General features: G+C 39.9%; 1 protein-coding gene across 3 annotated transcripts in view; it reads left to right on the forward strand.

Annotated features, from left to right (window-relative positions):
- Positions 1–24,793, forward strand: part of znf217 (zinc finger protein 217) — a 64,448-nt gene extending 39,655 nt beyond the window's left edge. For all 3 annotated transcript variants that reach the window (XM_070896046.1, XM_070896045.1, XM_070896047.1), the window contains 4 exons: positions 2,389–2,514; positions 10,165–11,883; positions 17,856–17,984; positions 20,454–24,793. In XM_070896046.1, coding sequence (XP_070752147.1) covers positions 2,389–2,514; positions 10,165–11,883; positions 17,856–17,965 — 1,955 coding nt within the window. In that variant the 3' untranslated portion in view covers positions 17,966–17,984; positions 20,454–24,793. The remainder of the gene's footprint in view (positions 1–2,388; positions 2,515–10,164; positions 11,884–17,855; positions 17,985–20,453) is intronic.
- Positions 24,794–26,566: the final 1,773 nt, after the last annotated feature.

The raw sequence follows: 26,566 nt of genomic DNA on the forward strand, positions 1-26,566 counted from the left end.
TGCACATGTTAGAAGAATTGTGTTGATTACAATGAGAAAACTGCAAATCATAGGTAATACCTATCACACCATGCCATAGTCCTTCCTACCCCATGTCATCCTCGTTATGCTTGACCTGCTGTGATCAGGACTTGTTGCATGGTTAAAATGTAAGTTTTTAAGGTATACACAAGACACAAAGTCTCTGGTAGTGAATCTTAACCCTCATTGGGGTCTCTTGACATTTGTACGCCAATCTCTCTCTGGCCTCTGAATTTCTGCCTTTAACTTCCTGTAACCATCTGTTTACAATTGGGCTATGTATGCATCAGTTTCTCTTGTCTCATTCATCACACACATCCTAGTTTATCATTAATGGCAAATATCATAACTATTTGAAAAATACTGTAGGTCCAAAAAAGGTGGGGGTTGGAGGGGGGTGGGGAAGAAAATGTGTGTACATATATAATATTTTGGAGTAGGTCCAAGTTAGTTTCTAAACAATGTTCCATTATTGTACTCCTTTCTCGTATCTAGAAAATTTCAATAGTTGACATTTAGCTCTGATAATGTTTCAGGACATTCTTGTTCATTTTGAAGCTTAACATATTTGTTTCAATTTATGGGCAAAATGCACTTTGGTATGGTTTCTATGGAAGGTCAAGGCATTGAGTAATGACTATTTTAAAGCACTAGTAAATGGCCTGTGGTGTTGCCCGGGATCAGCTGATGAATATGCCAGATGATGAGTTGGGAAATTGCATCTCCATTGTTAACAGATCCATCTAGTGGCCACAGTGTGCAACTACACCATGGAAGTTGATACGGCAAAATGAATGGGATTTTTATGTTCATTTTTGTGATGTCTGTGTCTCTGGCAAGGTTGGCCTTTATTGCCTAGTTGCCTTGAGGTGTCCAGCAATTTAGTGGTAAATGTCAATTCCTAGGTTTACACTTTTTTTAATAATGGCGACTGCCAATGTAAAATTCTTGCTGTAGTTGCATCCTCGTTACCAGTTGTGCTGCATTGCCACCACAGGGAGGATGTAACTAGTGTGACCTCTTCTTCGGTATGTTGCCATTATGAATGTGGACTTGGAATTAATGGAAAATGTTGACTGGCAGTGTGGAGAAAGGGAAAAAAACTTGCACTTATATAGTGCCTTTCACAACTTTAGGACGTCTAAAAGCGTTTTACAACCAATTAAGTACTTTTGAAGTGCAGTCACCGTTGTAATGTAGGAAATGCAGCAAACTCCCACAAACAGCAAGTTGTTAATGACTGGATAATCTCTTTTTTTTTAACATGATGTTGATTGAGGGATAAATGTTGGCCAGGACAACGGACATAGCACCCCCCCCCCCCCCCCCCCCCCCCCAAACATGCTCTTCTTCGCAATAGTGCCATCAGATCTTTTACATCCACCTGAGCTAGCAAACCGAGGCCTTGGGATCACCGGTTAAGCTCAGTGCTGCATCACATTCCATTTTTCTGTAGTTTTATTGAATCCCTTTTAAACTGGTAGTATCCCTTAGAGTACACCATCAAAGGGGAGCTTTGCTACGAGCATTGCAAAAGCTGAAGGCAGTAATGCCGACACCCATGGAAATGCATAAATTGAATTGACTGCCATGTTGAGCAGTTGCAAAGGATCGAACTAGCCAATTGTATTTTTATATTTAATTTTCATTGTCAATTTAAATCTATGCAAATTCTGAACCCCGGTGAATATAAGTTGTGTGTGTGTAACTGGTCTGATAGGTGGGCAAATTGTAATTGGACAGTGTGAATGAACATTTGAGAGTTGGTAATCCAAGTATTGATTATGGTTGAGCAGTACCTAGTGTATCATCTGCTGAGACATTGCTGTATTTTTCAGATCAACATTCTAATATTTGCCCTTTGCTTTTGGGGATTGGCTGGGTGGGGAGAGAAAGAGAAGCCGGAGGTAACAATTAATTCTGGTCTTGAGTAGTCAACTGGTTTACAATGGCGGGCAGTTAAATCAACAGCAACCTAAGACGGGCCTCTGAATGTGGTCTTCCACCGATTTAGTTTAATGCTTTATGATGGAGTTGTTGGAGGTGGGTATATTTTGTAAATGCAACCTTTCGCCTTATTACACAGTTCCTAATATTTTGGGGATCCAGATTCACCTATTCTAAGAATAAAACTAATTTTCTTGTCCCTTTTCAAAAGATTTCTGTGACCTGTTAAATTGAAAATGACATTTAGAATTACTTTTATTATACACCCACACTTTACTGTAGATTTAATGTACAATTGGTAAACGGTTCATCCTTTTGGATTAGGATAAAATTGCCAGAAAGAAAATTGCTCGTGTTGAATGATTTGCACGGGGAAATACTAGTTTGTCTAAACTCTCTTTTTTTTTTAAATCTGTATAGACCGGAGTGAGGATGGCTCCGAACGAGGACGAAGTAGAGAGACTGGCTCATCTGGTGAATGCAGTTACTGTGGAAAGTCTTTCCGCTCAAACTATTACCTCAATATTCATCTCAGGATACACACAGGTGTGTCTGATTTGCGTGTAAGAAGATATCAAAATTTTTTCGAAATGCTCACTATTTTGTAAATGGCTCAAACACTGCCTAATAATGGTGCTATTGATTTTGTAGAGAACATAAAGGTATCTGATTGTTACAAAGCTGTAAATGAAAACCAGGCTGAAACCTTACATGGGTTGGGTACTTGGGATCGACAAAGAATATCTAAACTCGAGTGGAAAAAGGCCTTTGGGTCATCAAGCCGACTCCATCCAGAGTCCATTATCATTGTCATAGACTGCTCCCTCCCCCCTGGCCCCACCCCAGGAACACTACTTGCTCCTTTACTACTTCATCCTCCAATGTCCACTGCTGCATAACGGGGAAGTTTTGGAAAATGCTGGATAATAATGTCTTCACCTACAGAATGCATGAATTGTATTTACTGCCATGCTGAGCAATTGCTAAGGATCTAATTAGCAAACTTAATTTGGATTGTTTTATGATTCTAATAATTTTCATTCACTTCTCACCAGTGTTGGAGCTGCAGTTATTGGGGTAGAAATTGTGGTCGGAGGCTTCCCGCGAGTGGATGCCTCCGACCTGCAAAAAAAAAAACCCTCCAAACTTCCCCGATGGTCACAGAGGTTCAGATATTCATGGGCCTGGGTCTCTCGGGTATCCGTGGGTAGAGGCCCATGTATCCCAGGGGCGCATGCAGTTCACAAGTGAGCCGGCCCCACCAATGAAGGAAGGGAGATACTCATTCATACTTCTGGTGATTCCGTACACAATCACCAAGTATGAATGCAAATACTCCCAAAAATACACACACACTTTAAAAAAAAAAAAGATCTCATTTAAAATTAATCACTGACATTCAATTAAATATTTTAAAGACATTTAATATTTTGAAAAATAAATTTACATATTTTAAAGGCTAAAAATAATACCTTATTTCACGGGTTTTTAAAAGTATAAATTATTTAAATTGTTTTTATTTATCTGTCCTTTAAAAGTCTTGCACTATTAAACAGGCCATAGGCCTGCTTTTACTAGGCATAAAAATTTCACGGACGTTCGTAGGGCAAATAGCCTGTGGAGGCCCTTTTCCCAGGGTGCGTGCGATTGACGGATCGCGAGTTCTGGGTTTCTTTGCATCCCTACACCTGGAACCTGCGCGGCGCATGCACACCTGTAAGGCCTAAAATAATCCTGGGCGCTTCTGAGCCCTTTCCAATAAATCATTATTTTTTAGGGGCGCTAACCAAACTATGTGCCGTACTCCATAATAGCCCTGCACAATTTCAGTATAACTCTTCTTGACCCTCTAGGTGCATCTAGTACCCAATGTGCTGTACTGCTGGCCAGATGCTTTGTGTATTATCTATTAATCACTCTCCAATCCTAATTTTCAGCCTCTGCCTGTAGAATGGCAAAACAGGATCCTTCCATATTAAACACGTTTACTGTTACTTCCCATAATTCATTACAGTGCCATTATCCACATTAAAATCCAACAGGCTTATCTGAACCTATCTACTGAGAACATAAGAATTAGGAACAGGAGTAGGCTATCTAGCCCCTCGAGCCTGCTCCGCCATTCAACAAGATCATGGCTGATCTGGCCGTGGACTCGGCTCCACTTACCCGCCCGCTCCCCATTACCCTTAATTCCCTTATTGGTTAAAAATCTATATCTGTGATTTGAATACATTCGATGAGCTAGCCTCAACTGCTTCCTTCTGCAGAGAATTCCACAGATTCACAACCCTCTGGGAGAAGAAATTCCTTCTCAACTCTGTTTTAAATTGGCTCCCCTGTATTTTGAGGCTGTGCCCCCTAGTTCTAGTCTCCCCAACCAGTGGAAGCAACCTCTCTGCCTCTATCTTGTTTATCCCTTTCATTATTTTAAATGCTTCTATAAGATCACCCCTCATCCTTTTGAACTCCAACGAGTAAAGACCCAGTCTACTCAATCTATTATAAGGTAACCCCCTCATCTCCGGAATCAGCCTAGTGAATCGTCTCTGTACCCCCTCCAAAGCTAGTATATCCTTCCTTAAGTAAGGTGACCAAAACTGCACGCAGTACTCCAGGTGCGGCCTCACCAATACCCTGTACAGTTGCAGCAGGACCTCCCTGCTTTTGTACTCCATCCCTCTCGCAATGAAGGCCAACATTCCATTTGCCTTCCTGATTACCTGCTGCACCTGCAAACTAACTTTTTGGGATTCATGCACAAGGACCCCCAGGTCCTTCTGCACCGCAGCATGTTGTAATTTCTCCCCATTCAAATAATATTCCCTGTTTTTTTTTTTCCCAAGGTGGATGACCTCACACTTTCCGACATTGTATTCCATCTGCCAAACTTTAGCCCATTCGCTTAACCTATCTAAATCTCTTTGCAGCCTCTCTGTCCTCTACACAACCTGCTTTCCCACTAATCTTTGTCATCTGCAAATTTTGTTACACTACACTCTGTCCCCTCTTCCAGGTCATCTATGTATATTGTAAACAGTTGTGGTCCCAGCACTGATCCCTGTGGCACACCACTAACCACCGATTTCCAACCCGAAAAGGACCCATTTATCCCGACTCTCTGCTTTCTGTTAACCAGCCAATTCTCGATCCATGCTAATACATTTCCTCTGACTCCGTGTACCTTTATCATCTGCAGTAACCTTTTGTGTGGCACCTTATCGAATGCCTTTTGGAAATCTAAATGCACCACATCCATCGGTACATCTCTATCCACCATGCTCGTTATATCTTCAAAGAATTCCAGTAAATTAGTTAAACATGATTTCCCCTTCATGAATCCATGTTGCATCTGCTTGATTGCACTATTCCTATCTAGATGTCCCGCTATTTCTTCCTTAATGATAGCTTCAAGCATTTTCCCCACTACAGATGTTAAACTTAAATGGTACAAATCTTTCTGAAGATAATCAAGTGCTCATGAACTTTTAACAGTAGCAGATTGACCACCCGTTATACTCCCAGCCTGATTTTTCTTTCCATTTGAAGTCTTTTTTTCTACTTGTTACTTGCCCACTTAGCTTTGTGTCATTAGCCAATTTAATATGTTAGTACAAAAACCTTATCACAAACAGTAGGGGTCACAGAACAGTTACCTGGGGAAAAAGTACTGGCTATTTTTTCCCCTAGACACCGAATTTTCCATTTACCATCTCTTGTCTATCTTTTTGTTAAGTCATTCTTATTCCTTCTAGGCAATTTTTTGATTATTTCTATAATTATAGAATGGTTACAGCACAGAAGGAGCCATTCTGTCCGTCGAGCCTGTGCCGGCACTCTGCACTTCAGCTCGTCCCACTCCCCCACCCTTTCCCTGTAGCCCTGCAATTTTTTTTCCTTCATTACTTATCCAATTTCCCTTTGAAAGCCACAATTGAATCTGCCACCAACGCCCTTTCAAGCAGTGCATTCCAGATCCTAACCACACGCTGCATTTTATATTAAAATAATTTTTTTTTTCTCCTGTAGCCATTGGTTTTTCTGCCAATCACCTTAAATCTGTGTCCTCTGGTTCTCCAACCCTCCGCCAATGGGAACAGTTTCTATCAACTCTGTCTAGACCATCATGATTTTAAACTCCTCTACCAAACCCAGCTTCTCCAGTCTATCCACGTAACTGAAGTCCCTCATCACTGGAACCATTCTTGTAAATCTTTTCTGCTTCCTCTCTCTAAGGCCTTCACATACTACCTAAAGTGCGATGTCCAGAATTGGACACAATACTCCAGATGAGGCCGAACCAGTGTTTTATAAAAGTTCATCATAACTTCCTTCCATGACCATAAATCTTGCCTGTTAGTATCTTGTGAGGATCTTTTGTTTAACTACTTCCGAAAATCCAAGGAAATTGCATTCGCTGGATTATCCTTGGCCGTATGGCCCACATTTCTGTAATCATTTTGTGCAAAGAGACATCTCCAAACACTTTGCATGTTGATAGAAAGTAAGTGGACAGCAAACAAGGGAATGAGAAGAGTAATGAGGAGCAGAGTTTTTTAAAGATAGAGGAAGTTGGCATAGAGTTGGAGTAAAGGTGTCTCCACTGATGGAGTAAGGAAGGAGGATTATCTATCTAAATTAGTTACCTCCAAGAATAAGTTTTTTCTTCTTTCTCTCCTTTCCCCCCCCCCCCCCCAATGGTTTGTATTGGGCTAACAAGTCTTTAATTAGTGGGTTGTATTGGACTAACTAACCAGTCTTTAATTAGTGGAGTAATGCCTTGCTCCTCAGCATATTTTTGAATGTTTTTATTTTCTCAGTATTTGGGAAGCTTATTTTTAAGTACATGTTTTAAAACACACTGAATTTCCACAGGCTTAAAAAGCCCCAGGCTCCACCACTCAGACCAAGTGGGTTTAAGGTGTTAATGAGCCAAGTGTTAGAGGCCACCACAGCGACTGGCAATATAAGAGAATCAAAATCTGGTCTTGGGTGGCCTAACAAATATTCACACCTATTATGGTGGAGCTGATTCTATTCTTGAGGTGTCTGCTGAGAATATACTCCTGGGAAAGGGGGCAGTCTTTGGTTGGCAGGCCTGCCGGCACATCTCTGAAATGAGGAAAGAGTTGGTGACTGTGCCCTTCCACTTGCTGTGAAAGGACAGAAAAAAGTGAACAGACCCGTGTAAAGTCGGTCAGCCAGTTAGATTGGAGAAGGCAGCTTGGCCTAGCGAGGAAAGCAGGCCCATTTCAAGCCCTGATCTGGCCAGAGCCCGATGATGCATTAGGAAAACTTAAATAAGTTAATGGGGATAGTGTGATGTACTTTTATTACTTGCTCCGCTCAGAGACCTGAAATTGGTTGAGGTACAATCACTTGCTGTCTGTAAAATAAAGTAGCATAATGATTTGTATCACGAAAGTGTTTCAGTCCACCCACTGAAAGATAGCATGTGGAAAGACGCCCTATCCAGTTCAGATTATGAAGTGGGCTCCATTGCTCTAGCCCTAGGTTAGACTATTGCATAACTGGATATCCAGACTCCCTGGATAATGGACCACTTTCAGGAGTGACCAGCACTTCTGTGGCGGAGAGAATATTTAGGGCAGACCTGAAATTTGTAACACTTGCTATTTTTTAAATATCAAAAGTACACTTTCTGTTTTTAGGTACTACAGGTACAGCGCCGAGAATTCGGAGTTCTGGAATCCGGACACCGGGACAATCCGTGGTGGGGTTGTTCGGAAAATGTTCCAGAATCCGGACCACCGCCTTGGGCCGCTGCCAACCTCTTTCCCCTGCCTCTAATCAACCCTGCTTACCCTCAACCTACCTACCTACCTTGGCTCCAGTGTTTCCGGACACGGTACTTCGGAAAGACGTTCCGAAGTCCGGAAATATAGAATCCAGAACGGCCTCGGTCCTGAGGCTTCTGGATTTTCGATGCTGTACCTGTACTCCAGTATTTTATCAAAAAACATGATTCATTTCCTCAATTCCTTGGGGATTCTAGAATATATCCCTTCTGACCGTAGAAACTTTGTCGATATCTAATCCTTCCAGTATTGGCTCAGCACCAGCTTTGCTCGGTTTTATGTGCTATGGACTGTTTAACCCCATTTACCATAGTGAGCCTGCAGTCCTCATTTGTGATGTGAAAAAGCCATTCAAAATACCTGCCATATCCTGACCATCTATAATAATTTTACCCAATTTTTTTTTAATAAGTCCACTTATTATTTCATCAACCCAATGGAGTAAATTGAAATGCTGCCCTATTGACTTTTTAAAGATTCTGGCATTTTCATGGCTCACTGAGGACCTCCAGTGTCAGAAATTGTTGTGTGCTCGACGACGCAGTTATCATAGAATCCTAAAGATTTACAGCATGGAAGGAGGCCATTCGGCTCATTATGTCCGTTTCGGCTGACAAAGAGCTTTCCAGCCTAATCTCACTTTCCAGCTCTTGATCCATAGCCTTGTAGGTTCCGACACTTCAAGTGCACATCCAAGTACTTTTTAAATGTGGCCTCTACCACCCTTTCAGGCAGTGAGTTCCAGACACCCACCACCCTTGGGGTGAAAAAAATTCCCCCAAATCCCCTCTAAATCTATGCTCCCTGGTTTATGACCCCTCTGCTAAGCAAAATAAGTCCTTCCTATCCACTCTAACTAGCTGCCTCATCATTTTATGCACCTCAATCAGGTCTCCCCTCTGTCGTCTCTGTTCCAAAGAAAACAACCCCAGCCTATCCAATCTTTCCTCATAGCTAAAATTCTCCAGTCCAGGCAACATCCTTGTAAATCTCCTCTGTACCCTCTTGTGAAATCACATCTTTGCTGTAATATGGTGACCAGAACTGCATGCAGTACTCCAGCTGTGGCCTAACTAGTGTTTTATACAGTTCAAGCATAACCTCTCTACTCTTCTATTCCATTCCTTGGTTAATAAAGGTAAGTATGCTGTATGCTGCCTTAACCACTTTATCTCCTGGCCCGCTACCTTCAAGGTCCCCTCCGATCCTCTACACTTCTCAGTTTCCCACCATTTATTGTGTATTCCCTTGCCTTGTTAGCCTTCCACAAAGTCATTACCTCACTTTTCTGGATTGAATTCCACTTGCCACTCTTCTGCCCACCTGACCAGTCCATTGATATCTTCCTGCAGTCTACAGCTATCTTCATTATCAACCACACGGCCAATTTTTGTATCATCTGCAAACTTCTTTAATCATACCCCCTGAATTTAAGTCTAATTTATTGATATATACAGACAGGTACAGCATCGAAAATCCAAAGTTCTGGAATCTGTACTGTAAGGAAATCTGGACACTGACAATCCGTGGTGGGGTTGTTCAGAATCCAGAAAATGGTCCGGAATCCAAACTACTGCCTCGGGCCTGATGCGCCCCCCCCCCCCCCCCCCCCAAGGTCGCTCAGCTGACCGACCCCGCCCCCAACCTATCTTGGCCCAGGTGTTTTGGGACGTCCGGAAATTTATGGGCGTTTCTGGATTCGGGATGTCCGAATAACGTTCCATAGTCTGGAAATACACCGAATCTGGAGCGGCCTTGGTCTCGAGGCTTCTGGATTTTTGTCGCTGTACCTGTACCACAAAAAGCAAGGCAACTAGTACTGAGCCCTGCAGAACCCCACTGGAAACAGCCTTCCAGCCACAAAAGCACCCATCGACCATTACCCTTTCTTTCGACTGCGGCACAATAGACTTTTTAACCATCTCCCCATCATAGCTATGTCCACATGATGTAAGGTTTACATAATCTGATTTCTTTCCCCATTGCCTTGGTATTTATAGCCAGGTGGGCATGATGAAGCCTGACCTGTGGAGAACTCCATGGCAGTCATTTAATGATTCTTGGTTGCCTTAAGGTGTATTTTATATATTTTTTTGAAGTGGCTGACCCCAGCTATGCTGTTTCATTAGTTTCTCTTCTCTTCCCCTCCCTCCCAACCACGAAAATAATCTTGAGTGGTGAAATTTTGTTTTGCTCTTTAGCTCTTTCTGGTTGTTCATGCTTTAGATGTTTTAAGCACTCTTTTCTCCCTTCATCCAGATAGAACATAGGTATGCAAGTCTGAAACAGTATTAAAATCAATTGTGGATGTAATGATTGATAGTTCCTAAATATAGGAGTACTATATTTAAAAAAACATTTTTTGCTTTTGCTTCAGGTGAAAAACCCCATAGATGTCCTCTCTGTGACTACGCTGCAGCTCAAAAGACCTCACTTAAATATCACTTGGAGCGACACCACAAGGGTGAGCAGAAAAAGCCTGAAGAAAAGAGTGATGCCCTGAAAAGTTCATTGGCATCTCCGAAATTGGAAGTCGTACCAAAAGGAAATGATGAACCTGTTCAGGAATCTGTGGACTCGAAGAGGTTGTTTACAGATTCTTTGGGCAGTGCCAAAGATTTAGATGCAGACTTTCCTCGGAGGAAACACAAACCGATTCATTCTTCTCGTCCAATTTTTCAAAATGTTATGTTTTCAAATATGAATGGACCGTTCCCAGACTTGAACAGGAATACTAGTTTCCATAACAATCGCCGGATCTTCTGTAATGCAGTGCTGCCATACCGTGAGAAATCCAAGGGTGAAAAGGTGGTGAGTGAGTTGCACAGGAGTGACTCTGATCCGAAGGTGGTTATAGACCTAGACGATTCCAAGGTTTTGGAGGAATGTTTAATGAACGAACTGTCAGAAGATGGTGTGCAACAGAATAATGCTAGAAGCATAAAGTTGGAATTTGCTTCAATAAATGACCAATGCTACATTAGTGCTAGAGGTAATATGGAGGACTACTGTGATAAATTTGAATCCAACTTATTGGAAAAGCCCTTGAATCTCTGCACCACAATATATCAGCAAAGCCTGTGTAGCAGTGGTAGTCCTCAGGGAAATTCATCTACCTCAGTTTCCAAGAGTGCCTTACTGAGCAACACATGTCCATTTTGTACTTACAGAACTTTGTACCCAGAGGTCTTAGTGATGCACCAAAGGTTGGTACACAAATATAACCCTGACCCAAGTCCAATAAATGGAATTCGAAGTGCTGTTCGTGGTGGGTCAGTTAAAAGCAGACGCACTGGATGCCCTCCTGCACTATTGGGTCAAGATGTTTCTTTGCTTGCCACCAAAGAAATGAACAGAAAGTTTTCTCGTCGGACCAGGTCACCACAACCAGCAGCTTCACCAGATGCTTCAAACGTGCTGCTTGGGAAGGCAAAATCACCATCATCATCACAACAATCTCTGTGCAATAATCTCCTTCCCTCTGCAGCAGGATCTAGATCTTCAGGCGAATTTAAAGCCTTCAAAGGGACCCAAAATCCTAATGTACATCAAGAAAACTATGGATCCATACATACTGAACTTAGACAGATGCCAGATGTGGTGCAAAAAATGGAAAGAAGTGACTTCTCCGAAGCTGGTAATAGTAAGAGAAATATGTCTGAAAGGCCTGGTATTAAGTTGGACTATGAATCTGATGGACCTAGGGGACCTTTGTTTAGATATGATAGTCTTTGGGCTCCAAATGTTAGCAAAATGTGTCTTACTAATGTATCAGAGAATCAGGGAGGCTTGGACTCGCATGAGCCTACAGCTAAAAGAATGAAAGTAAACAGTCCTTTAAGAAATGATCAGCTTGCGTTTGGAACAAGGAGGAGTGTCCAAGGAAGAAATGTAAAACTATTATCTCAGGAGATGTCCCCTGTTCAGGCAAGAAACTCCGGGGTATCCTCTAAGCCAGAATCAGCCTTGGATTCAAATGGAATTGACTCTCATTGGAATGTATTGAAAATTTTGAAATCCTACAACCCGCAAGATCTTGCTTCACTGTATAGTACTTGTGGACCCAGTAATAGAGATCCTAATATTGGTCAAGAAGGTAGGTGTTGTTTGTTGAATTTACTGTAAACAGTTTTTGCAGTCTGATCAGTATTCTGTTCATGATTTTATTACATTATATTTAACTTCTTCGTGTTTACATTTTTAAAATAGTTCAAGGGAAGTGGGGGATAAAATGAGTGCCCATATTTTACTGGATACAAATGTTCATTTAAGCCCCTCTCAAAGCAACACAATTTTAATTTCATTTTTACTTTAGATGTTACCTAATTAGTAACTATTTTTCATTTTAATACTGTCATTAATCCTGATCACTAGATAGTCTTGCTTTCTCCTTCCTCAACCATCTCATTCTACACACACATGCACAATTGTTGCAAAATTACTTGGAGGGTTTGAATTGAAAAGTTGAGAAGTTATGCTAAACTTGTATAGAACTGTAGTTAGACCACACTTGGAGTACTGCGTACAATTCGGATTACCATATAAAAAGGATACAGGCACTAGAGAGGGTGCAAAAAAGATTTAGAAGGATGATTCAGAAATGCGAGGGTATATCCATCAGGAAAGGATGAACAGGCTGGGTCTTTTTTTTTCCTCTTGAAAAGAGAAATCCGAGGGGTGACCTAATGGAGGTCTTTAAAACTATAAAAAGTTTTGATAGAGCAGACACCAAGAGAGTGTGTTACACTCATGGGGAAGAACATGACTAGAGACCATCAATGTAAGATAGTCACCAAGAAATTAAATGGGAAATTCAGAAGGAACTTCTCTACCCAGTGGTGAGAATGTGGAACTCGCTACCACAGAATGGTTGAAGCGAATATTATAGATGCATTTAAGTGGAGGCTAGATAAGCATATGAGGGAGAAGGGGATAGAGGGTAATGCTGATAGTTACATGAGGAAAGGCCGGAGGAAGCTCGAGTGGAGCATAAACACTGGCATGGACTGGTTGGGCCGAATGGCTTATTTCTGAGTTATATATCCTGTATTTATTTTTTTTTTTAAACTTCATAAAATATCACTACTGTTCATTTATTTGAACAAACATCTAAACAAAACATATATACAGAGTGAAGGAGTGTTTACATGGGCTGAACTTCTGACAACACCATCTGCTTTGGACCAGCAACCTCATTATGATTTTCTCTGAACTTGTCTACAAACTGCTGATCTTCAGTTGTGTTGAAGTCAATTATTGACTTGCAAAAGTGACAGATTAAATGAAGATTCAGGTTAAATCTGTAGCATCAATCTTCAGATTAAGTTTGTGCCATGTGTCGTAGTGTTACAGGACTGAAAACTGGTAGCATGTAAACGATAGGAATAATGACCCAGCTGAATTTTTAACGTCATTTCCACTGGAAATGAGTTTTGAATGAGAAGGTGTCACTGATCCAACCTTCACTTTACACTTGCTAATGTAGGTAATAGAAACCACTACATGTCTTCAAACCCAAAGTATCTTTGAGCACTTTGAATTACAAAACAGGTCTTGTTGGTCTGTGACAGCATTCTCTGGGGCAGAGTAGTGTGTTGAATGGAAGATCAGGAGTGACATAGGAAATGCATTACACTCAGCAAACTTGATTAGCCCATTATGTTTCCAATCACTGCTTGTTCATCACACTGATTTTTTTTTTTGTCCAGAGGAGACAGGAAAGTTCTGGTGCCACTCATTTCCTGTTATTTTTGCATCAGTTGCCCCCATCAAGGTGGCGACATTCCATCTTGCCTGGCTTGCTGCTTGATGAAGCTGGTTGATGTCTGAAAAATAAAGCCAGCTGCTTGGAAAGGATCATGCCTGACGAGTGTGATGCTACTGTAGAGACATATCAAGCTTGTGGCTTTTAATTTAATGCAATTTATTCATACTTGCAGCCTTGCACTTTGTATGCACTGTCAGTAGTGATGACAATGAAGGCTGACAAGTAGTCATGCAAAGGCTCATAGTAGCCAGAGAAGGGCTCTGGCATATCAGAAATGCTAATGACATCTTCCTGATCTGAATTTTAACATTATTTCTCCTGCTGTTTTCTGGTCATAATGTTACTTGGGACACATACAGGGTATGGAGATTGTGTCAGTGAAGGATATGAAAAAACTGATCATTGTTTCTCAGCAACTGTTCACACCTTCCAGACAGTTGATTGGGATACTTTCAGGATAAACAATATACAATACTCTTAGATGTGGCTTTGCTGATGAGGTGTAGGTTTATTATGTACAATACATCAGCTTTAGAGGACAGGGTTGGAAAAATGTTTGCATAATGTCAGTAATTTTGTGTGTTTTTTATATCTAGCTGCTGAGGGATTACTCCCCAAGAGAAAGTTGTTTGAAGGCTTTGGGGAGTTTTTGGGCAAGCTATGTTCCGAGAACAACTTGCTCAATCTCTCCTGTCGTGCTGAGAAAAGTTTGTGCTGCTGATTGGAACAGAATCTGCAGCTTTTTAAACGTTGTTGATGGCTGCTAATTTTCATTAATTTCACATTTTGCAAGATTCATGATCATGCCCATTTAAAAAGTTAAGACATGTCATTAAAAAAGACTTCACGGCAGTCAAATAATTGTCAGAGTTATGACAGTGTTCCAGAAGAAGGTACTTTAATCTGTCCCCTGTTCCACAACAGAACATTAATTGTGTTGAACAGTGCAGCCATGATTAATGCTTCCACTGACTAATCTTGGCTATGTTGCTGAAGGGATGTAGTAAGTGGAGACCAGACACTCTTAGGTACAGTTATAGGTTTCTTGCAGACTTCTGTTACTGATCCCAAATGGCCATTGTTGATGTATGACCCTATATCGCAAATGTCAGCAGGATACTTGAAGGAAACACTGACTGATCCCAATCCTATCCTCAATCAACAGCCACACATCTGGGAGTTTAGCAAGGTGGTATTGAATAGTGAGAACAAGTGGGGTACCCTTGTCTTCTCTGTCCTTCAGATAACCAAATGTAGTTCCCCAACTGCCACTTTCACTAAGATCTGCTTACTTGAAAACACCCTTGCCTCACTGTCTATCAATTAGAAAAACAATTCCATTACAGGCTGTAGTTAAAAATACAGAAATTCATGATCTACAGCTTCACTATGGGCATTTTAAGTCTCAGTAGTGCACCTAAAAATGTAGTCAAATTTTAACTTCAGAAAATATATATTATATATATCTTTCACATTATCCCCCCCCCCCCCCCATGTTTTCTATACATATAGTATAATTACAGATACAAATACATCCATGTAATTTGCTTCCTGGCGTAAGAATGGCTTTTGTAAAATTAATACAAGATAGAAACGGATGAGGGTGTGTTCACATTGGTTGACTAAGTGCACTAAGAAGGGCAGAATTGACCTGTTGCTATCCAGCAACGGGTGCTTGGTTGAGGACTGAATTCGGCTGCATATAGAAAGACAGACTTGGATTTATATAATGCCTTTCATAGCCACTGGACATCTCAAAGTGCTTTACAGCCAATGAAGTACTTTTTGGAGTGTGGGAAATGCTCTCTTTTGTCAAAAAGCCTGCCGGTGTTCACATTTTGCAGTCAGCGGCAGGCCGTTGACGTCACCAAAAGCTGCCCACAAAGGCTTGGAGGGATCGAGCAGAGATTTCCTCATTTCTAATATCTTTCAATTTAGCACCATCTACAGGGGATCTGTGGTGTCCAGCAGCAGGCAGGCTGACTGACCAGTCAATCAGATTGAAGAATTCTCAGACAGCAAAGCAGGGAATATAAATCACATTTAAATTATTGTACAGAAAGCAAAATTAAAATTGGGACATAATGGGATTAAGGGAGAAATGTAAATATCAAAAACTTAAGTTCTCATGAAACATCTGCAATTTTTAAGTGTCCTTGGGGAATCAGACTTCACGCTTGTAAAATTAGTTTTTCAGGGACTGAGGATATTCAGCAGTAATTATAACTTGGTACACCATTTTAAAAACTCAGTTATCCCGGACTGAACAAGGCTTAACATTTTCATTGGTCACTATTCTCACTGTAAATACCAATGAGAATAGTGTAAATAGTTGAAGTTCATGACACATCAGTGATTTCTAATGATTCCACCTGTGAAGACTGTGTAGGAGCAGGGTATCACTGACAGCAACTTCCGGATTTCTGCATCTAACTTTATGTGCGGGCACCAGAAGTTGCTCTATTTTACACAGTAATGACGGCGAACATAGAGAGTTTGTCATTACAACCGCAAGTTCCAGGCCATTATTAATGACCCCTTGAATATTTGGCTCATGCTCTACATCTGTGTGCAAGTCTAGTCAAAAAATCCTGAGACTTGATTTCATTTAGAACTTTCTTCTTTGTGTCATGTTTTCTTCATTATGTGGAGATATTCTGTCTGGGTACCATGCCCAGTTGTCTCTATTTAGGTCAACCTAGACATTGAGTGTCCAATAATTCTTTCGGCCATTGGTTGATCTTATGCTTGCCTCATGAATTGTTCAGTGGGAAGGTCACAGGATAGTAACACCAAATGTTTCTCTTTGCCCTTCTCAGCCAGAGCAATAGGCTAGGATCAGCTCTGTCTCCATAGGTTTAAGATTAAACCTGGTACAGGTTAAACTATTCTTATCCGGGACTCCCTTATCCGGCACCACCCCTCGTCCAGCAACATTCCTGGCCGTTGGGTGTCTCATGCGCAGAATGTGGCCAGTCAAAATCCTTCCTTCCCCGGTCTCAGAACATACATTTATTAAAAAAATTTAAAATTCATACAGGGTACTCACCACTATCATCTTTCTCCTCGATGTCGGTTATCGGCTGTCTCCACCTCATCGCCCTGCTGGAACTCCTGCAGCCACAACCCTCTGGCCGGCTGCTCCGCCCCACAGCGCTCCCTCCAGGAGGTCGGGCCGGTAGACTGTGTCCTCTGACCTGCTCGGGCCGCGACGACTCTTCCGGCCCCGCTCGAGCCGCCGTCCTCCGTGATCTAGGGCCACCTCCCCTCCCCCACCTATTCAGCTGGCACTCAAAGAATAACCCTAGCTTTGGCGTAAAGGGACATGGGGATCAGTGGTAATTTTGTTTTGGGCAATGCGGCCCCTTTAACGGGCTGTGGGACCCATTCCAAAGTCTGCACGTGCATATTCTTTTTCAATTTACAAACCAACTCATTGGCTGTGCAGGAACAGCCACGCAGCTTAAAGAAAACTTTTGTGGTAATAGGTTAACCATTGTATAGAATGAAAAGAAAGAACTTGCATTTATATAGTATCTATTAGGAGATCCCAAGCACATAAGTCAATTTAAATACTTTTGAATTGTAGTCACTGTTGTAACATAGAGAAACGTGGCAGCCAATTTGTGTCCAGCAAAGTCTTACAAAGAGCAATGAGATAAACAATGCAGGTTGTTACCAACAGTGACAAGATAATCTTTTGTTAGTGTTGGTTGAGGAATAAATATTGGCAAGGACGCCAGAAGAACTCCCCTGCTCCTCTCTCTCTCTGGGATCTTTTGCATCCATCAGAGAGGGCCTTGGTTTAATGCCTCAACACTGATATGGCACCACCCTCCATACTGTGTTGGATTATGTGCCAAATCTTGGGTGAAGCTTGAACCAATGATCTTCTGATTCCGAGGCAAGAGTGCTACCACTGAGCCATCTAGTGTGCTAATTCAAAAAAATCTACCTTGCCTGCTGTGTCCCAAAAACTTACATTTGTATAGCACTTTTATCATGTGTTACAAATATACAAAAGTGCTCAATGTACAACAAATTATTTTTGGAATGCAATGACTTATCTAAGTAATCTCTTTGCTGTTTGTGAATTTCTGAGATTATTTTTTGGGGGTGGGTGTTGGGAAAGGAAACCCAATTCAAAGATAACATTTTTGGTCACTTGCATCAGTACTTTAGGATGGTCGGATTCTTTTGTACCATCAAAGCTAGTATGTGATGTAAATGACGAGTTTCAGTTTCAATATATGGCTAATTAAGGTTTTAACCTAATTTGTGTTTATTTTACATTTATACAGGGAAGAGGCCTTTCCAATATCTGCAACACTCTAACAGTATGTCGCAGAAACGGAGCATTAATCACACTCACAGTGGATCTTTAGACAAGAAAGAGTACATGACCCAATGAGATCTATCAATGCAAGGAGGTAAATATGTAACTACAAGGAATACACTAGTTGCTTGCAAACAGGAATAAACCACAACTCTTGTAATATCAGTAAATTGAGTGGCTGTGTTAAACCAAATTTCTTGCACTGCATCCATTAAATAAAGGTAAAATAAGACCAGATACTAATATCTAAATTTATGTCTTGTATAAGTAACAAAGAATCATAGATGTTTGCAGCTCAGTAAGGGGCCATTTGGCTCATTGTGCCTGTGCTGGCCAAAAAAGAGCAATCCAGCCTAGTCCCACCTTCCAGCTCTTGGTCCATAGCCTTGTAGTTTACGGCACTTTACAAGCACATTTTAAATACTATTTTGGTTTCTGCTTCTACCACCATTCAGGCATTGAGTTTCAGACCCCATCCCCTCTGGGTTCAAAAAATTCTTCACTCCTCTCATCCTTTCACCAATTACTTTAAATCTATGCCCCCTGGTTATTGACCCCTCTTGAGGGAAGTGGGTCCTTCTTATGCACTTATCTAGGCCCCTCAATTTTATAAATCTCCTATTCACCTTCTGTTTGAAAACCACTCCAGCTTATCCAATCTTTCCTCATAGCTAAAATTCTCAATTCTCCAGTCTGCATATGGATTTGGCATTGTTGCTTGACTGCTTTGTTCAAAGAAATGTGAGGACACAATTTGCGCTGAAGCTACGTTTGGAAAAACTTTAAAATATTTCAATGGGGTTTGCATTTGTAAGTTTACTTAGTAAACTGTTTGACATTCAGGGCTGGAGGAGAGCCATGAGAAGTGGGGCTGAATCTATGCTGCATGTACTGTCAAGTTAAAGTTTGGGGAGGGGGCAGCATTGGAAATGGGCCACAGAGCAGCAGATCAGCATGGCCAAGAATGGGCTGAAATTGAGTAGAAATATTAAGTGGATGGGAGGATGTGAAATAAACATTTTTAAATCTTAAATTTAAAACTCGGCTGCCCACGACTGTACAGTCTTCTGTGACAAGTTATTATAGGCAAATTGCATCATAAATGTGGATCTAGAAATTTATAATTGGGTGGGGGGCAGAACCAAAAATGTGACAACAGGAAATCAAGTGGCACAAACAGGAACAACATGCAGATGTTGGATTTTAAATATTATAGATACCAAACATAGGTTGCTTTATTGTGGTATTGCAGTGCATCCTGTAGCACTTAGCTTATCCAATATTCAGGCATGTGCTTTCTGAATGCTTTTTTTAAAAAACTTCCAATGGCATTGACTTATTAACTTCATTCATTCATTTGTTTTGTAATTGGTTTATGATTTAATGACTTGCTGCAAATAAAAATTATAACTGTCAATTGTGCATAATTTTCTGCCTCCAAACCTTAAACTCACTCACTGCATCATTCTTTATGTATCAGTTATTAACTGAGGAATGCTATAGGTGAAAAATCAATAACTGTGAATAGAGAAATTATGAAAAGCCAGCAAAGGGACATTGATTCATTGCAATGTTTTTTGGTGTGTAATTTTCTTAAACTTCAGAATATCCTAATTGGTAACTGTCCCATTATAATTGTAATTCAAAATATTAACAAAGGATGCATGTTTTGCTCCTCATCCCTTTCCTTCACTTGTGCTCACCTGAAGTCACCTATTGCTCCGGTGTTGCACTGTGCACCTTGCTCTACAGTGTGTTGTCCACATGGTCATTCTGTACATTAACATACTTTTTAATTGTGCCATGGATAATTTAGTTGAGTTCAATCCTTTTCTCGCCTAACAAGCTTTTCCTGGAAGGCTCACTGAATAGCAGTTGGGACCTGAGATCCTTCCATCCATAGTTATTGCTTACTTTGTAATTCAACACTGTAGTGAGCCAAGTGCTGCCCTGGTTCTGGTCACTGTTTCCTCCTTTTTGTACAAAGTTGTGCAAAGCAGTGGGGTAGAGGAGGAGGAGAAAGTACAAACAATGTTGAAATTCTGTAAAAGTTGACCTTCAATGGAGAAGCCTTACTTTAAATAATATCTGGCTTTCAAATATCTTTGACTTTGATTTTTATTTTAATTTGGCTTGCTCATGTTTGTTTTGTAGTAGACACATTGCCAGCAGGACTGTTGCAATGCTATGGTTAGAACTGGAGTATAAACATTGAGGTTGAGTTTTTTTTCATGCAGCTTAGCATAAATAATACAAGAATATGGAATGGATCATTCTGATGTAGATCTTCTAATCTGCAGATTTTCCCACATTTTTAGCGGTTTTAATGTAATTTCAAAAAGATTATGGAATGCTAGGCCAAGTACCTTCACGCAGGATCTGTGTAATTTGCTTTATTTCCTAGCAATTGTGCATCTTCATGGGGATATACAAAATACAAAATGGAGCAAACCAGTGTAGGTGGAGAGCCCACTTCCTCAAGTCTGTTAAATTCTTAGAAAAAGAGAGGTTCCTTTTCTAAATGTCACCCCTGGAATAATGATTTGTATGTTCTTGACTCTAGATCTGTTGAAAGCTGTGAATGGAATACTCTTTCTGCATCAAAGTTGATTTTGGGGGTGTCAGCTGGTCCACTGGTGAAATCTGACCACGCCAGACGTACAGGATCCACCTCAAATAAGCTGTGATTTGTACATGTATAGAACACTACTATTCCATTCATTTTGGATTACAATTTTTGTTCTGTTCAAACCTACAAAATGTAAGCAGAGACTATAAATATATATATATATTCAAATTGCCTTTTATTCCATTTTGATTCTAAACTTGAAATTGTTCTAATTAAAATTGTCAAATGTTCCTGTTTTTGCAATGACTACATTGATTGCTTGGCGCTAATAAGTGAGTTGGGGTCCATCATTTCTGGAACGCCAGGCTCTAGTTTTTTTGTTTATAAATTGTTCAAACCGGAAACAGATTTTGGTATCTGAAGTTTGACATTTCTGGGAAATTGTGTAATTCTTATTGAGCTTTTTCTTTACGTTGAAAAATGAGCAATAACTTGTATGACCTGTGGTAATGCTTTTAGCATCAGTCTTCCAATAGTCTCTCTATATTGGATTTGGTCTTGGGTAGCACAGCTGTGGCAAGCAATACTTAATTTTGTTTGGTACCCTTTACATTTGGGGTGTAATATTACTAAATCTTTAGTTTGATATGCAAGATTGTTTTTGAGTCCCATGCAACAGGACCTAGTTTGTTTATATTATATGCATCCATAGGTGTACAGGAGGTGCATTAAATAAGATTGTCCATTGCACAGTGCTCTCAAATTACGCAGCACAATGTTGGATCATCATTTAGTAAGGTCATGGGTGTGACTTGGTAGGCAAAACAAAACGCACGATGTTACAATATGATATGGGAAACTTTCAAAATCAAACTTGGCAGTCTGCAACAAAACACATCCTGGCCATATTGAAAATCATATTTTGCATGTAAAAGTGAAAATTTAATGCTAAACAAAGTTTGAATTCACATAATTTGAATGACGTGACCTGTGTAATGTGTGTATATATAGTTTCTGTCCCCTGCTCAATTTCATACCAAGTGTTTCCATGGGATATGCCTATGATCAAAGGAAGAGGTAGGGGAAGATGAGCTCTTGTCTTCCCTCATTGCCTAGCTGAAACTGAAAACTCATCTAGGGAATACCAGCCAAATGCACTGTTGTATGGTATGTCCTGAAATTTTGCCACTAGGCTAATTATGCAAGCTTCTTGACTCTGAAGAGACAGATTAATTGTAGGCTTTTTGGGCGTCCCCCTTACCAAGGTGAAACATTGGATTATTGCAAGGTAACAAGTCAGGAATTGAAGCAATGTGTCACAACCAAGTCTGAGTGGTTCTGACAGCTGTTCAAGCTGGCATTCAAAGATTATGAAAATATGTTCTTGTCTGGAAATATGTAACTGAGCATATGTTTAAATAATTTAAAAACCAGCAAAATCACTGGCCTAAAGAGGAATGGAAAGTTTAACCATTAAACTAAAAGGTTTGGATTGGCTGCAGAAAACATTTTGTGGTAGGCTATTGGCTGCACTGCCAGTACCAGCTGGCTGACATTTTCAACCTTTTTTGTGCTTTTTTTTTTACAAAAACCTTAAAATCTAGTGAAGCAGCATTAGTGGAATCCCAAAGTTGGATGTTCAGACTAATTTTTCTAAAATAAAGCTACACATTAGGCCTACTTGGCTGTAGGGGTGGTGGGAGTGATTTTATCATTTGAACATTCCCACCCTTATTGTACAGGGTATTGGGTAGGTTTAGTTTTCTTGAATAACAAAGTAATGCTGCCAGATGAGTGCTCTACCTCTTGAATGCAGACATTGTTGACTAGTCCCATCTTGTTCAAGCTCATTTATGGTGTAACTTTTTAGTAGTGTTTGTTTTTTTTAAGTTATTGCTGAGATTTTACTAATAGACAAACTGGCACCGGGGGGGGTAAGATCTGCAAGTGCTTCTATTGTATATAATCATATTCTATATTTACCAAAATCAGTGCAATTTTCCTGCAGGTTATCTATCAAATGTATTGTCCTGCAACCACATCTGCTATTATCTTTGTTTTTATGATGGGGGTGTGTATATGCATTAACAGTTCAAGCTTTAATATACTGGACTAAGTAGTGCTTATCACAGCTGTGCTTAAATCTGTCGCATCGAACAAAATTCAGTGAATTGAACTTTATTTTAATGCAATGGTTCTGCTACATTTAAAATAACTAACTTTTTTTAAGTGTTGCAGTCTGTGTAGGTGAAAAATTAAATAAGTAATTCTATTGAAGACTCTCTGCTTACTGAACTTGCCATCTTTGTGTCCAGGATCCAGAAGGGGCAAATCCTACCTTGATGTTTAACGCACATTTTGAATCTATTGGGTTGTACAATACTTTCATTTGGTGAAGATGGTATTGCATTTTATTAACTCGAGGGCTAATTGAATAATTCTTTCTCCACTCTATGATTTGGAGTTTTGGCTGGGACCAAGGGTAATGGGAAGTTTCGAATAGTTTTAGCAAAAGTTCATTTGCTGTCTGATTCAAAATCATCAAATGTACCACAATGAAATGCACTAAATTGTTCCTCTTTGAGGGCAGGGCAGAAGTGAACAGAACTGTGATTATTCCAACATTGGAATTCAACAAATGAGTGAGACTATGGAAGAATTTGGTGATTGACTTGGATCTTAATTTTTTAAAGCATTATCCAAACTGGATTTTGAGACAACTGTGACCAAGGATATTTTGTAGGAATGAAGTTTGAGGTTTTAGAAGGCAATTTGTATATACTGTACTGCACTAGTGAAAGGGATAGTCTATTAATGTAATAGTCCTGTACTCTGAATTGTATATAGAAGTAAAATTCCAGGCAATTTTGTTTTGATCGGTAATGGGCCAGTGTTCATTCAGTTGTGAAATTAGGCTAGGTCTATAGTCTCAATTGTTTTAATGTAAATACAGTAACCTTAACATTACATTTCAGTGCAATTAGGCTGCTAAAATCTTTGCTATTCATATTGTACATTTGTCTGGGTGAAGGGGATTGATTTTTTTTTTTGGATTCCAGGTGGTTTTTATGAAGTGACTGAGGCTTTTGGCTAGCTTTAGTTTTTTTTAGAATTGGATAACCTTCTGACGTGTGTTTTTCCTTTTTTTTTAATGGACTAGTTGAAAGCAATCTGTATTCATGAGTGAAAACATCTGAGTGCGCAGAACATTGGTACATGGTCTATCAGCTCTTCAGAAATGCTGCTAACATACACTTAGTATTGAAACCATTGGAAGACTGTAAAGTTTGCATATAGTTGTACTGTGTCTAATAGTTATGCTGTGACTGTTGGGCTCAAGGTTTATAAAAACACTTTTTTACACATTTCAACATCCTGGTAATTATACAAATGAGAAATTTGCTATGCAGTGAGAGGATGTGTGTGTGTGTTATATTGGGCTTAGAGTCTGCTCTAGCACTTCCAGCAGAGCATCTGATTTGTGACGTATGCCTTACCAAGAACTCAAACTCTTAATTTTCTTAAATGCTCAACAGATTGAGCAGTTACTATGGTTTTTAGTTTGAGGTTTGTAATATTGACACTACTGACCTCCTGTGACTGCATTCTGATTTTCTGCCCCTCCCCAGAGAAGACTGAGCCATATATACATGTGCTAGAAAATGTTTCATAGTTGCACTTTTATAGCATATTTTTGAAATTGTTATGAATCAAATACAGGGGCTAAGTTTCTTCTTTGATCTCAATTATAAAATTGTTTGAGGGTGCATGCAGAATTTCATGATTTCCTATTCCATTGAATTTTGGATATTTTCATTTTACAATGCAATTTATAGGGAATTTCCATCCCTGATTTTTTTTTTGGGGGGATCACTCAGTGTTACAATATTAGAAAATAAAAGTTTGTGTTGTAGTTGGGCACACTGTAGTATGCATATTAAGGTACATCTTATTTAATTCAGTTTTCTTTTTGTATTTATTACATATTTGGACCTTTCTTGATTTCCTTTAAAATCGTGTTAAACCATACAATAGTTTCAAACTGTCTCTAATTTATGATGTACTGTTGTTTGATGTACATTCATCCAGTTTTGGAATACATTTATGGTGTTTTGCATCTCTGGTTTTGTTGGAGTTTTTTTTCTCTCCAGAGCTTACATTTTCCTGCAACTGCACTCCTATGACCCATTATCCTACAGTTTTCATCCAGTTTGCTGCCACCTTATCTTATTGCTGTTCTGAAATTTGCCACAGCAAATGAATTTGCACTAAAGAATTCAGACACAATCAACAATCATTTAAGTGAATACATTTTGATGTACCCATGTGGTCTGTTAATGTATTTCTCCCTTTTCCAATGGAACCTTTGCACAAGAATAAATGAGTGACTTTGCATAGTGTGGGACAAACTAACCATTTTTGCAATTGCATTTTCATTTTAATGTGAATACAGATTTTGCACTTCACTGTATAAAGTCTAGATTACTCTATCATTACAGTTTCTGTATGGTAAGGCTAGTGACTGTCAGGGTTCCTTCTAACCACGGTCGTCAGCTCTCGTACTTGTGTGCAGCTGGTGATGACAAGCTCTTCTCTTCACCATGATCGAATAAAACATAGTTGGGGCTCATGGGTATCTGGCATCTGTGTGAAACAGGGGAGGAGAAAATTGAAAGGGTGGGGGGGGGCGCGGGTGTGGATAAATAAATAAATTGCACGTGGTTTTTGTACTCAAAAATTCAAAGCACCGGGTCTCGATAATAGTAGGAGTCTGCAGCACAGCAGGTGTTTGCAGTAGTTTCTGACTACAAAATGAGGATCTTCATATATAGACATTAACTGAATTCAACATTTGAAAACAAAACTGTAGTGAACTTTTTCTATTCATTACCATCTTTAGACCATTGCCTGATTTTACAATAATGCAAATGGAAATATTTTCCATGTAAATATAACTTCTAGCATGTAGTAATGCTCATGAGGTACTTAATGCACATTTCATCCTTTTTTTTCCTGTTAGATTTTTACAATTACATCAGTGAAGTTTTGAACTTTGACCTTAGTTGGAGAATTAATGAGATTTTGGCACTTAAGGGAATGCTTGATGCTGAGATTGACAACACTGGCAGAGACAGCAGATGTTTTTTTATATTCTACCTAGACACCCTTAACCCTATTGCTCAAATGATTTTCTGTTCTCATTTCCCATGTTAAGCATCCTTATAACTTCACTGGGTAAGAATCTAAATTGGGGTCCTTTTAGGCAATAAGAGCTGGATTGAGACTGCCCAAACTCCTTTCATACGGGACTTCTATAACTAGCAGCGAAAGTAGACTTTCATTTGCTTAAGCTGTGTTTGCATCCAAGACCCAGAGGTGCTGTCTGGGTCTAATTCTCTCCTAGTGGATTTAATTTTATTTGATTTCCCCCCCCCCCCCCCCCCCCCCCCCCCCTTGAAAAGATATGGACTGAGACTTTTACTTGAGCAGCTTCTTATTAACATACTAGTAGAATGTCTGTGGCTTTATTCACAAGCCAGTTTGGGATGTATAAAAGTCAAGTCTTGGTAATGCTCCATGCTGCCAAAAATTGTTCAACTTGCTTGGGGGAAGAAAAAGCACTGGTTGGAATGTTGTCTTCTCTCCTGGTTCTGTAATCTGAGGGGGTGCTGCAGCAGACCAGCAAATGTAATTGGGTATTAGGCGCATTTCTTTTTTGTCTTTGTGGGCTGCTGGTGCAAAACCTAGAGCTGGTTTGCCATGTGCAAAGCTTAAACCAATATTCCCATTGACTTGCATATATCTGGAGCTGTAAAAAGTAAGCCAGCTTGTCCTCATTCAGGATTTGTCCACCATTGAGGCAATAGCACTGAGGACTGCCTTTTCCAAATCTGTCTGAAATTAAAATCTGACAAACAAGCTGATACAATTGAGAGGAAGTGATTAAATGAAAAGTAACTAAATAAATGTTGTTCAGAAATGTGCACTCAAGGTTGGATAAGACTGCCCTTGTGTGTCTTTACCTCAATAAATACACAAGATTCCAGGGCTAATTTTAAATTTTTTTTTTTGTCATTTTGAGCACAGCATGTCCAGGATCCTTTTTC

The sequence above is a fragment of the Pristiophorus japonicus genome, chromosome 12, assembly GCF_044704955.1.
Source record: "Pristiophorus japonicus isolate sPriJap1 chromosome 12, sPriJap1.hap1, whole genome shotgun sequence".
In the NCBI taxonomy this organism is placed as follows: domain Eukaryota; kingdom Metazoa; phylum Chordata; class Chondrichthyes; family Pristiophoridae; genus Pristiophorus; species Pristiophorus japonicus.